The sequence below is a fragment of the Castor canadensis genome, chromosome 3, assembly GCF_047511655.1.
Source record: "Castor canadensis chromosome 3, mCasCan1.hap1v2, whole genome shotgun sequence".
NCBI classification, from domain to species: Eukaryota; Metazoa; Chordata; class Mammalia; order Rodentia; family Castoridae; genus Castor; species Castor canadensis.
This window is the reverse complement of record NC_133388.1, coordinates 196,511,540-196,525,799: the sequence shown is the minus strand read 5'-3', so window position 1 is coordinate 196,525,799 and position 14,260 is coordinate 196,511,540. Positions and strand designations below refer to the sequence as shown.

At 41.7% G+C, this 14,260-nt stretch overlaps 1 protein-coding gene across 20 annotated transcripts in view; it reads left to right on the top strand.

Moving 5' to 3' along the window:
- The window catches only part of Ptk2 (protein tyrosine kinase 2), a 252,149-nt gene that overhangs the window by 176,079 nt on the left and 61,810 nt on the right, over positions 1-14,260 (top strand). For all 20 annotated transcript variants that reach the window (XM_074069293.1, XM_074069292.1, XM_074069295.1 and 17 more), the window contains 5 exons: positions 2,439-2,539; positions 4,331-4,446; positions 5,288-5,388; positions 8,272-8,361; positions 11,158-11,362. In XM_074069293.1, coding sequence (XP_073925394.1) covers positions 2,439-2,539; positions 4,331-4,446; positions 5,288-5,388; positions 8,272-8,361; positions 11,158-11,362 — 613 coding nt within the window. The remainder of the gene's footprint in view (positions 1-2,438; positions 2,540-4,330; positions 4,447-5,287; positions 5,389-8,271; positions 8,362-11,157; positions 11,363-14,260) is intronic.

Here is a 14,260-nt window from a genome sequence, read left to right as displayed (position 1 = left end):
ATTTTCTTGGAGTAATCATGTCAGACTGGCCTGGTTTTCTTCTTTGATAGGATTACTCAACTGCTACTTGAGGAAGTGTGCAGGTGTAGTAGTTGAACTTATGCAAGGCTTTAACAAGCAGCACGTAAGACAGGAAACCTGACTTAGCTGAGGGGTTGCTAAACTCCCCTGTAAAGGCCAGAAAATAAATATCTGGCTCTTTAGACCATGCAGTCTCTGTCCCGAATATCCATCTCTGCCATGGGGAAGGCATCCATAGACAGTGTATAAAGGGATGAGCAAGACTAGGTTCAGTAAGACTTCGCTTGTAAATTAGGTAGCAACCTTGTAGTTAAAGATTAGTCTGAGCTTCTCCTTGGGTTATTGGCTCAGCATTTACAGAGCTTCCAAAGGCCACAAACTCTTGCTCTTCGTCTTGTGCTGGGTAGTATTTGCTGTAATTATTTCAGAACAAATATAAAAGTCTTAAGTGCCATATGTGAGGATCACATAAAACCAGAAGTGGCAGTAAATAGTCACTAGCAGTAAATTGAAAATAAGACTAAATACACTGGGTGCCAGAATATTTATCCAAAAATAAGCCTACTTAAGCAAATGACATGAACCTGACAAGGTGAAATTTGATGGCACACTTTGGAGTATGTATTTTATGTAAAAACAAAAACTAGTAGTTCCTATTCTAACAGTATGTGGGGGAAATCCCCACAAACATTAGGGATTTATGTCAAATGAAGGTGAGGCAACTGTGCAGGAAACTAATAGGACCTCCTGGACATTGCTAGCCATGGTGGCTATACACTTCAGTGACTCTCTTGACAGAGCTAAGAACACCTCCTCTGACGGACAGTTGGCTGTTTAGTCTAGAGAAGACTCCAGAGGAATATGAGTGTAGGCTTTGGGGTTTTAATGGACTGTCCCTTGGATGTGATCATAAATATTTTTTTCCAAACAAAGTAGATAGGAAAAATTGAGTGGAAGGTAATGAAATCATTAATTAGTGAGGAACCATGGTGCACACCTATAATCCTGGCACTCCTGGGCTAGAAGTAGGAGATCCCATTCTGGGCTACATATTGAGACCCTGTCTCAAAAAACATCTGAGCAGTAGTTCAGTTAAAGAATGAGGTTAGCCCTGTGTTCAAGGCCATAGAGCAGACCTGCTCATAAGTGGGTACAAAAAGGCACATGACTTATTGAATAAGGAAATCAGCAAAAATTCTAAAAGGTATACGAGTATAGGGAATAGGAATTCCAAGGTGGATTTTATTTTCCCATAAGCAACTAAGTTACATTTTTATGGACAAGAATTAAGTATATATTATCAGTTTTCCATAACTTAGGAGTAGTAAAATATGTGAATGACCTAGGCAGAATCCACACTAATATTTTCTGGCTCGGTTCAAAGTCTTATACAATCTTTCCTAACAATATTTACATTGTCAGTTATTTCATAACATGTTGGTGACATTATATGTTGGCAATATTTTTAAAAATTACTTCTGTTTTTATAGTAATGTCCTAACTTGGCATCATAGTAAGCTGTTTTTCATGTTATAGTCTATGAAGTCTTGGGGTTTTCAGAGCCACTGGAGTAGGTCACCTTAAAGTTCCTTCCAGTTTTTTTAAAGCCCTGTGTTTTTCTGTGAAGTTGTTCTGTGTCTTCTGAGTCCTAGCATATGATAAAAGTGACTTAGAAATTATAAACAAACATGAGCTTCACCTAGACATGTTAATGTGCAGTGCCTTGGGATCCTGGTGAGTCAGGCAGGCAGGCAGGCAGGCAAGCCCAGGTGGCTTCCACGAACCACATTTTACATTGGACCTTTCTGACAGCAGTTTAGGGCTAAAATACAGCACAGCATCAGTCTCTTACAAATGTCTTACAGCCATCCAAGAGCTAGTCTTCCCATGCAGAGGGACAAGACCACAGTGGTAGATGCAGGAGCCACTCATGTCCAGTATAGAAGTCCATCTTGATAGCCCTGTGAGCATGCCTTCCAGGGCCCTTGCAAGGAACATGCCTAGTTAACCAAGGTCCGCATCCTCAAGGAAGTGTCTTTCTGTGGCTTTCTACCAGGGAATTGTAGTCCCTTCTGCAAGTGGTTTTCACCATAGGGGATGTTGCTTGATTAGATGGATTGCACAATTCTACTTTATCAGATTTCCAGAGGAAAATCTGGAAAGTTAGCCCAGGGTCAACTTTGTCCAAAGAAGGAAAGAACAGGCTTTCTTGACCCTTAATACACCTTGTATTCTCTCCAGTGTGGGTCTGCTGGGGTGGTTATCTTACGTCCCAGCAGCAGGATATGCCTGTTGGTGCCCATTTACGACAGGATTGTTCTATGGCATTTAGCCTTGCTTTCTGTCTGCATTGAACTTGTCTTTGGAAGAACTGAAAGGATTTTCAAATGAGTAACTGGGAACCACTTTTTCCCTAGTAACAATGCGTCAGTTTGACCACCCTCATATTGTGAAACTGATTGGAGTCATCACAGAGAATCCTGTCTGGATAATCATGGAGCTGTGCACACTTGGAGAGGTACCGAGATCCAGACCTGTCTGGGCCTTTGACAGACAGTAGTCTCATGCTTCATAATCATTTACTCTGTGCTTGGTGTTTGATAGCCTTTGCTTTTAAAATAGAAGTATGTAATTTACATCATGGATTTTCAAGAGCAGTCTCACTGGGCATTATGTGTGCATTTGATTTAGAGAATATGTGTATAAATATCTTCATCATTGAGCTGGGCACAGTGGTGCACACCTATAATCCAAGTTTATAGAAACAGTGGTGTCCTCCCCACCCCCCCAGCACTGGCTGCAGTGTCTTTCCCATCCAGATGTTTTATCAGGATAATGGCAACAGGTGACCAAGCATTTTTTTGTTTGTTTTCTTTTCCCCTCTTTGGTTCCAAGTGATTTGAGGGTAAAAGAAAGTGTGGATAAATTAATGATGAGGTTAGGTAAACAAACATTTCTTTTTTTGGTGTTTTCTTTTTTTGTAAACCTAAACATTTCTTAATCTTTTTAAGAATTCATTTGCCGTGGCTTTCAGACACTTTCAGACTGCTTTTGCTCACAGTTTCTTTGAAAAATATGAGTAACAGAGTATCCACTGCCCTGTCAGACATTCTCTAGAACACAGAAACTTACCAGTCATCCACCAGTAAGCTAAGATGGAAATCTGTGAGCCCCACCCCAGCCTGCTGAGTCAGACACTGGTGGGGAGGCTCCCAGATGTCAGCTTTCACCAGCTAAGTGGTACCTTCTCCCTCCATCCTGCATTGCCCAGTCAGATGGAGAGTTGGCGTAGACTTCTTGTTCACAGCTTTTTTCTGCTTTTGCTTTTAGAGAGTTTACTTAATTCTTCTAGCTTGAAAACTATTGCTGGGCTGGCAGAATGGCTCAAGTGGTAGAGTGCTTGCATAGCAAACTTGAGACCCTGAGTTGAGACCCAGTACTGCAAAACAGAAAACAACAACAACAAAAAAAAACCTACTGCTAAAATTTTTCTTTTGTGGTAGAATTAGGGTGTTAATAAATTCATGTGCCTTTCTTTCCCATGTTAGCATGTAGCTGAATTAATGGTGTCAGTGATAGTCGGGACTAAGTAAGTCCAGTGGGGTGAACACCCCTCATGTGACCATTTCACCCTTCTTCGTTCACATTGATCTTCACACCTTGCCTGAGACGCAGTGAGGTTTGCAATACAGGCAAATGAGCTGGGTTTGGGCGTTCAGGTGTGTGTTTGAACAGCAGCTACATCTTCTCATTCTCCAACTATTACTACTTATCAGTGCTTTATGCTATGCTTTTATTCATTCCCCTGAGGCATATCTTTATTTTTTAAGAAATTTGTCTATAGCCTGGCACCTATAACTTGCGCCTGAAATCCTAGCTACTTGGGAGGCAGAAATCAGGAGGATTGCAGTTCGAGGCCAGCCCTGGCAAAAAAGTAATACCTCCCAAAATTACCCAGCACACACACAGTAAAAGAGCTGGCGGAGTGACTCAAGTTATAGAGCACCTGCCTCACAAGAGTGAGGCCCTGAGTTCAAAGCCCAGTAATGCCAAAAAAGAAAGATATTTGTCTATAGTCATAAATTTTACAATAGGATTTCAAATTTGATTTCAAATAATGATTAGCTGTAATTTCTGTGTTAAAAATGTTTCATCTGTTAAACCTGTTTTTAATTAAAGGAGACTTGTCCTTGTATAATTAAAAATGCATTTGGAAATGCTCACATTGTTGAGTATGGCTTTCTTACTGTTGATTTCTATTCTCTGTTTTGATTATTTCTCTTTTTTGTCTTGACCATCATTCCAAAAGCTGAGGTCATTTTTGCAAGTGAGGAAGTACAGCTTAGATCTGGCATCTTTGATCCTGTATGCCTATCAGCTTAGTACAGCGCTTGCATATCTGGAGAGCAAAAGGTTTGTACACAGGTAAGATGCAGTCATGAAGCTGCTAAGTTGCCTTCCGAGCAAGGGCAGCAGGAGGTTGGAAACAGGGAGGGAAGAATTACTTACTGTGCCCCCTGGACACTTTTGTGCCATTTAAGTCTATTGTGCAGTCATTTGGAAAGTCATACTGTGTTACGTCCTCTCAGAGTGAATGGCAGTGGCATGTTATAGTCACTAAAGGATTTTTTGTGATGTTTTTGTGATATCTGTTCCTTCCATGAATACGATCAAGAGCCTGTACTTGTCACTAGAGCAGTAAATGTGTGGAGATAGTCCCCAAAGCAAGATAGCCGTCCTGGGGCTTGGCAGGACTCCACCTTGTTACGAATGACATGCATTGGCATTCTTTACAATTTCTGTTTGAAGTTTGCAGCTCTGTAGTTTGAATATAAGTTAAAATCTTTATGGTTTCTGTGAAGTATTATGTTAGTTACTATTTTATTTTCCAGTGTTGACCAAGCTGCAAAGTCTTTCACAAGTGTTTAGGAGATATCTTTGATTTCATTCAGTAAGATCCTTTAGTAATAGCAAAGTTACAATCACAGTTATGCTTTGCTATCAGTTTAGTGCAGATGATACAAGATTTTATGAAAGTGACAAGCATTTTCATTACTTGAGAATATATTTTGCCATCATTCAAAGTAATTTTCAATGTGTTCATGAGTGGATATGTACCAGAAGGAATGCATATCAGGTAAATCTGTTCTCGTTATATCTAAACTGTTTTTCAAAGTACCTGTTGGTACAACTTTATATAATACAGGTGAGTGTGGGATTGTTTTTATTATACTAAAATTTATTATTCCCAATTATTTTTTATCAGGGACATTGCTGCTCGGAATGTTCTGGTGTCCTCTAATGATTGTGTAAAATTAGGAGACTTTGGATTATCTCGATACATGGAGGACAGTACTTACTATAAAGGTAAGAAACCAGAATGATAACTAAGAAACTCCAAGCCTTGGATGCATTTTTTAAAAAGGAATGTTCAGTGTGCTTTCTTGAGGTGTAGAATCAATTCAGTGAAAGAAGTATAACCTTGTCAGCAAGTGGTGCTGGAAGGGGTGACCCCACCCCAATCCTCTCCCCACTATAACTCAAGATGGATCAGATTTAATTACAAAACATGCACCTATAGCACCTTTAGAAGAAGCAGTGTTGTAAATCTTTGTAACCTAGAGCTCAGCACAGGGTTTTGAGGCTTGTCACCAAAAACAGGATAAAGAGCTGATAGAATGACTCAGATGATAGAGCAGGTACTCTAGCAAGCACAAGGTCCAAGTTCAAGCCCTAGTACCACTGCCAAAAACAAGGATGAAAAAACTGGAAAGTCAGAACATATTAATCTTTTCTTTTGTTCTGCAAAAGATTCTTGAAAGGATGAAAAGACAAGGTACGGAGTAGGAAAAAATTGTTCCCAACCCCATAGAATGTACTTACAGTAAGAGCACAGATACAAACAGGCATTCACTGAAAAGTAATAGATGGATGGAGGTGAGCACATGAGGTTGGTCAATGTCTTTATCCACTAGGGAAATGCAAATTGAGACCACAATGAGTTAACACTACACACTCACCAGAATTTCTATGACTAAAAAAATAAGCAGGGGTTAGTGGCTCACACCTATTCCCCAGGTACAGTGGGAAGTGTAAACTAGGAGGACCATGTTCCAGGAGAGTGGGCAAAAAGACCCTATTTCCAAAATAACCAAAGCTAAAAAGGGCCAGAGGCAGACTCATATGTGTTAGACCTTCTGCCTAGCAAGTGTGAAGCCCTGAGTTCAAACCCCAGTATTGCAAAAAAAAAAGTAACAACATACAATGCTGGCAAAGACACTTAAGTTATTCATACATTGTTGACGAGGATTAAGCCAGGAGAGCCACTCTGGGAAGTATCTATCTTTTTAAAAATATTTTTAAAAATAGATATGCAGCTGCCATAGGACATAGTAATTGGATTCCTGGGCATTGATCCCAGAAAAATGAAGATTTGTGCCCTTATAAAATCTGTATTCAACTCTTATTGCTGTGTCATTTTTGATAGCCAAAAAGTGTAATTGGGCTGGAGGGATATCTCAGTGGTACAATGTTTGCCTGCTATGCATGAGGCCTTACCCCAACCCCAGCACTGCAAAAGACAAATAAAAAAAACCTTGCTGTTAGCCTAAGGTTCTTCAGCCAGTAGACAATGCCACCTCGTAACTATTCTCGTTCCATAGCCTTTGTGTATACTATAGCCTGAAACTATTTAAACCATGATTCTTTGATACATAAAAAGAAAAATTGTTCAGTTCTTTGTATTGGTTAGTCATTTAACTGAGAAAAGACCAAATTAGTTTTTCACTTGTTTTTGAAATTCATTTCATATCCAACTCAAATCTTAGCTTGTGCAAGTCCTAGAGTTCTAATAAAGAATTTAGTCCTTAGTATGATTGCCAGGGTTTCACATAATTTAAACAACATTTAAAATGGACTGTTGACAAATTCATGAAGATATTATCATCCCAAAGATCCTACTTATGTATAAATTCCTTCAGAATAAAGTCCAGAGTCCTCTCAGGGCGGCCCAGCCACTCCTACTCAGTCCTTTGAGCCTGTGTTCATTCCTGTGCCCACTCTTTGTTCTTCCCTGTAGCCTTCCTAGACTGTCCTCCCCAGTGTTTGCAGTCTACTCCTTGGGCATTTGGTACCTATTTTGTGTCTCTCTTAAACGTTGTACCATATTTGAATATGCTTTTGTCTCTACCTGGTAGAGTGAGAATCTCTTGAGTAAAGGTTCCCTGGATGCTCATGCTAGAAGCCCAGCAGGGAAAGGAATATTAGTGAGACTGTGGATTACTTGTTTCAGTGGCACAAACAAAAGTTTTTAGGGCTGATTTCAGGCTTTCCTGAAATCCTTTTTTACTCCTTTGCCCCTTCCTGCACATAATGGTGAGATGTAGTCAGTCCTGACTGTATGTGGGTTCCAGATTTGTGCTTTCACCCGTTTGCTAAAGTTTGTAGCCCCCAAAGTCAGTACTTGAAGTGCTTTTGTAATCATTCAAAGATATGCATAGGGCATTAAAAAACTTACACATGGCATGTACATCTGCAGCCAAAAGCCAACAAGGGCACACAATCCCTCTTGTCTCAACCAGAGGATGGGATCAGGAGGAACTGCTCATTGCAGAGCCAGCAGCTCTGGCTTGAGTCCAGCTGGATGGTTTTAAATTCCACCTCTGGCACCTGTTAGTGGGGCATCTTCGGGCAAGTCACTGAACAGATCTGATCCTCATTTTCTAAAGAAAATAGAACCTATGAGTTGTTTTAGGAATTAAGATTATAATCTGTATGAGATGCATTTATTTGTGTACACAGTTCCCCTAGAAGTACTGGTTTTTTATCTGTGGTAACATAGAGCATTTTTGGAACCAGTGAGAACCAACTGTTCATTCATTACTACCGGGACATTTGTAGAACAAGGGTCCCAACCTGTAGATAAGAATCTGTCCTAGTAAATTGTGAAACCTCACAAAATGGCGCTGCACACTGACACTGCTAAGTGGGTTCATTCTGCACCCCCTGCTCCCCGCCTCACTCTGTTGGGAAGGACATCAGTGTTTCATGTCCATACCACAGTCCCACTCCTCATCACCCCAAATAACCTCAAAGCTTCAGTGACGTGAAAACTTATTCTTCTAAAGAAACAAAAGTCCAAAGAGTTAAATAGCTGAAGGTTTTCGTTTTGATACTGTAAGTCTCAGCAAGCTCTGTTAGGTTCTCAAACAGATAAAAGGGAAAATTTATTTTATAAAATTAATCTTCTAGCTTCCAAAGGAAAATTACCTATTAAATGGATGGCTCCAGAGTCAATCAATTTTCGACGTTTTACCTCAGCTAGTGACGTGTGGATGTTTGGTGAGTATTTTTTTTAAGTTTTGTTTTTTAAAAATTATATATGATATTTCTACAAAATAAATAGCTTTAATCTCTTCAGCATATGTGAGATACTTTACCTTCCCTAACTTGACCCTTTCCTTTATCACACTTGTGTTGGGTCACTGCACAAGTAGCTTCAGAGCAAATGCTGCACACCAACCTTCAGGCACATTTCTGTAATGCTCCTTCCTTCTGCCGTACATCCTGCCTTCACTATTCCCTTCTAATCCCCTCCTCTGTCTCTTCTTACCCCACAGGGTGGTGTCATGTCTGTTTCTTCTTTCTCTCCTCCCTCCTTTGTCATCTCACTGCCTGCGAACACTTACGTTCTTCTGGCTCTGATGTGGCCCCTGCAGCCCAGAGGTCTGGACTTGTACTCTACCTCCTTAGTCTTCTTGTCTTGAGACTTGAGAACTGACCATTTGTTTTCTGTAGCTTCTCCTTTGATGTCTGGTCTGTCCCTCCTACTGCTCCAAGGTCAACCTGCTGCTGCTCTGTGGATTATTGTAATACCTCCCAGCTGGTGTAAAAGTTGTGACTCTAATTCGTCTACCTAATGTAGTACACTACTTTATCCGCATCATACAATGACTTACTCTTCTTGATATGGATTGCACTCCTGTCCCTCCTTCCTTGGTGGTTTTCCTTCTACCTGATCCTTATTCTTACACCCTCTACTCCAGCTGACCATCTAAGTTTAAAGGTCTCCTCTTCCACGAAGCCTCAGGTAGCAGGTATCCTGACAGGTACTGGCCATCTTTCCCTATACTCTCCATACTTTCTCCCTGTACAGGACACGTGTGGATCTGTGAGCAGTCTTGTATACACATTCTCTCTGTGAGGGTAGAAACTGCTTGAGAGGAGATACCCTGTTAAATTTATGTCACTTGTTCTACAAATACAAATACCTATATGTATACCAAATAAATATTCTTACTGTTTCCTGATAACGATTTAAAAAGTGCCATAATTGGTAATTATGGAAAGGAAGGAAAGGACTAGAAAGGGCCTGGAGCCACTCAATTGGGGGTGCAAATCTAAGCCTCTACCTGTGTAAACCACAAACAAGTTACTTATCCTCTAAGGAAACATCACATTTCCAAGATTAAAAAATGTCCCTTTTTTTTTCACATATTAACATGTCTAGAACCGGGAATATCTTAAAGACAATGGCATTTTGTAGTTGGTATTACCTAGGGGCACTTTTTTTTCTGCAGTTGTACTTGCCTGCATTCATGTGGACTTTATAGATTTTGTTCATATTCATGTCCAGACGTTTAAAAGAGCTCTTCTCTATGTGAACCTCTAATTGATAAGAAAGGATTATATCTTAATTAAGTTGGCAGCACCCTCTGTTTTGTCATATAAAATAATGACATTTCCTATAATCAGTGGCATAGTATTTGTTTTGGTAAAGTGCAGCATTTAAAGAAATACAGGGCTGAGGATGTGACTCAGCAGGACAGAGCACCTGCCTGGCAAGTGTTCAAACCCCAGTTCTGCCAAAAAATAAAGGGAAGGAGGAGGGGGTAGATTAAAGGTCATGCATGTAAATTTGAAAGAAAGGCACCAGGGACATATTCAGCTCTGGAGAAGTGAGAGCTAGTGGTGGTGGTGTGATTACTCAGCATGGTATTGTGACTCCTGGTGAAGAAAGCAGCACCAATGCATCATTTTGGTTTGTTTGTGTGTTTTTCCAAATATTCTTTGAAATTATGGAAATTACTGGATTTGAGTCTGATTTCAAAATGTAGTTCCTGTTAACATGTAATTCAGCTTGCCCCCTTCCAGGCAGATTTCATTCTACAAAATCACACAATTCCTTTCCTTAGGACACCATTTGTACAGTGTGCATTTTTGCAATTTTATGATAAAGTAAACTTGACAATTCACAGAAGAAAGTCAGGAAGTGCTTCATAGAAGAACTACAAAGGGCATAGCACACACAGTGTAATGCCAGCAAAGTTGAGCCATGGTACATCAGGAGGCAGAAGTCCAGAGTGGCCAGAGTGCAGAGTGTTGGTGCCAGGATGCTGGGAGAAGCCATCTACCCTACCACCAGCTTCATGGTTTCCCTTTCATTGCATTTCATTTCACTGTCCTCAGCATCATGGATGTTGTGTTTGTTCATCTGAAAGGTGAATACTTTGGGATCATCAGAACATGGTAGGACATTGTTTGAGTTCCCAAGGGTAGAGTGCAGGTGCATCTTCTGAGGTCAAGTTGCATTTGTGGACAAGATTGCTACAACCCAGGAAGTCCATCCATACTTTGCTGTGGGAAGGCAGCGAGTGGGTAGAGGGTAATGATTACAACAATAATGTCTTCATGAACCTAGGCAAGGAATCGGAGCTTTCTAAAGCCCAAGACTTAAACTGTAGGGTTTTTGTTGTTAGGTCTCACTCAGGTCAGCTACTCTAGTTATAACATGTTATTCCAAAGTTGGAGGTGGATCTAAAAGTCACTTGGGTTTCTTTGCACTGATTCATCAAACTAGGAAGTGTCACTGTAGCTGGTGAGCCATTTTGTAATATAACATTTTCAGAAATAAACCCCTGACAGAAATGATGACTTCAGGACCTTTTCCTGGTAATAATTCAGCACTTCCTTATTCGCACCATACAAGGATTGCTGTTGTCACTGTGCTGGAGTTAACTGAATGCTGCTGTGGCTAGATGAGCTGCCCCAGATCTCACAGATGGTTCTCTAGTCCTGGAACCTGCCGTACTCTCCTTGTGCTGAGCTCACTGCTCTGTTTTCATTCCCACTCCACAGGTGTATGTATGTGGGAGATACTGATGCATGGTGTGAAGCCTTTTCAAGGAGTGAAGAACAATGATGTGATCGGTCGAATTGAAAATGGGGAAAGATTACCAATGCCTCCAAATTGTCCTCCTACCCTCTACAGCCTTATGACGAAATGTTGGGCCTATGACCCCAGCAGGCGGCCCAGGTTTACTGAACTTAAAGCTCAGCTCAGGTAGGAGTGGGGCGGAGAGGGCCGGGGCGGGGGCAGGTTGTACTGCTTCTCCTCCTTAGCAGTTGTAGCATTCTGAGGTGGTTTTATCAGTGTCTAAGGCTGAATTTTTTTCTTCTGCAAACAGTTACTTTTTAAATTTGATTTGCTTTTCTTTGTACCTTACTAGTGCCTTTCATGAATTGTTTCTTAAAATCTCACTAATGTTCTGATTTTGATCAGATCTCCCGCTCCTTGCTTCTGACTTAGCGTGGCTGACATTTCGTCCTGCTTCCCTGTCCAACCTCATCTCATACAATCCTTCACCTCCCTGGCACTTTGTGCTCCAACAGTACCTAACTGGGGGTTAGTCTCCTAACCCAGCTCGCTGCTTTTCCACACTCCACATTCCTTCTCCACCTTTGCCACCCAGTGAGCTCCTGTCCAGTCTAGAATCCTGCTCAGATGTTCCTCCTTCGTGATCCTTCCCTAATCAACACTGTCGCCCAGTGAGATAGCCTCTCCTTTGGCACCTTTTGAGAACTTCTGCTGTCATATTGAAAACATCCATTGTTTATTCAGGTAACATTTTGTGGCTTCCACTTTGGGTCAGTCAATGATAGGTCCCAGACCTCTTGTAACTCCCAGTCCCAGGGAGGATTATGTAGGTACCATATTTGCAATGGTTACCTCAGAGAAAGGTCTGCACAATGTGCCTGCCACCTGGCCTAGAAAGACTTGGGTCGCTTGTCTGTGTTCCCAGCTCAGCTCAGAGTTCCTGATGGCCATCACTGTGCCCAGGCATGTCTGTGGTGCAGTGCGATGCTGAGCTTAGGCCTGGGCTGCATGTAACTGCCTAATGAAAACTTGGTGAACTGAATTAAATTAGTGTCTAATTTACATTAAGACCTAATACTTTTGTAAAGCAACATGAAGAGTTAACACCATCATTCAGTGTGTGCTGTGCCACCTGCTGTCACCTGGGTGACTTCCCTAAGTTTATGTGAGTTGCTTATTTGTTACTAGATGTATTTTGTTCTTTTTCAAAAATACTTCCAAATGGACTGGAACCCCCAGTAGGACTCAGCACACCTTTACATGCTCTGCCTGCTAGGGAAGCTCCTTGCAGGAGTCTCAAGGCAGGTCTGGACCCTCAAGAAGAAGTATGAAGTGTTTGCCAACTATGTTTATGTCCCTGCCCCAGATAGCTGAATCCACAGTTTGGGAGAAAGTGGGGTCACCAGAGATGGCCACCCTCATTTACAGTACAGTAAGACCTACACTTCTAAAGATCAGCTAATCTTGATCCCCCTCAGTCTTCCCCAATAGCCTGGCTCCCCCACCCTACAACAGTACTACACTGCCTTCCACGTGTAGGCCTTCAGCTACTTCAGAGACCATTCTTACCTCTTCTCAATTTTCTTCCAGTTGAAAATCTCCAGACTCTCCATTCATTCTGTTGTTATTTAATTATATTCTGTCACTGTTAAAGCTGAGTTTTGAATGTGCTTTATTTCAAATTTTGCTCAGAAAATTGTTTCACTCTTTTATGATCTTTCCTTAGAACTTGATAGATCCTGTCCTTGAAATCTCCCACCTTTTGGAAACTTTTCCATCACCCTACCTGTCTAGTACCCCCCTGCCCTGCCTACTTCAGCACTTTACCTGCTGATGGTTGCTGACTTGCTATCCCTCCACCATTTACTATGGATTAGGCAGGTCTCTGCCCTCTACCTCTTGTGTACTGTCAGTACTGTTCCTGATTCTCTTGCTCAATAATGGTCCCTGTCTGTCCTCTTTAGCTTTGGTCCTGCCTGCTCTTTTCTCACAAGTCTGAAACCTTCACTCTGAATGGCCAGCTGGACATCATGTTATTTCAAAAGCAAAGCTGTCACCTTCTCCCCTGAGCCAACTCACTTTCTCCTCAACCTGCTCCTCCCCATCTGTCTAGCCTAACTGCATAGACCATCTTCTTGGACCCTCACTGGAAGAAAGTAACTCTGCTGCTCAGAATAACTTCCATTGGCTTTCTTTCTGTGACCTTTCTTGTCCTGGAAAAGGCTAGCAGGGTACATTCAGCTCCCTTCCTTAGAGCCTGAGAGTGCTTTCCACCCCTTTGTCACATCAAGGTCAAAATCCTTTCCCCCACACTCCACCACGTACACCTGGGATATGTCTTCCACCTGCAGAGCCCATCCTATCTATCTTGACTTCTTTCCTGCACTGGCTTTTCTGTGACTTCACAGCTGCCAGCCTCAAGAGTCTCTGTGGCTCTGTGTTCTTGCATTTCCCCACGCTGGCACAGACAGCTGCAATCCACATTCAGTTCACTTCCACAAATGCTGTTGAGCCTGGTGCTGGTCATTGGGGCACAGATGACCGAAGCACTTTTCCTGCCCTCGAGGAGCTCACAGTCTAGTATGTCTCCTCCCTACTAGACTGAGGCTCCTTGAGGACAGGGATCGTCATACTCACCTTGGTGTTGCCCGACCTCCAGCCAGGAGCACTGGTGTACACACGTGCCTCTACTGTAGTCACAGTGTCTTGTGCACGTTGAGCACAGGTAATTGAGCATTCGTGTACCCCAAAGTGTTCTGCTTCCATCTAAAATGGAGTTTAACTGCATTTAGAATGTTAATAGTTTAGCTACCAAGTAGGTCAATGAAATTTAACTTAATAGTATAATCTCTTGCTTGGGTTGTACATGAACAATACATCACAATAATTAAGTAAGTTCTCTTGTTAAGGTTTATTTCATTTTTATTATACTCAGGGTTTTAACAAAGAAAAAATGAATATTGGGTAGCCCTTATCCACACCTAGGTATTCAAGTGTGTTGCCCAAACCCATTCCAGTGATGAGCACATTCCCCTCACTGCACCTCCACTCTTCCTAACCTGGTCTCTCATTGGTTGTGATTGC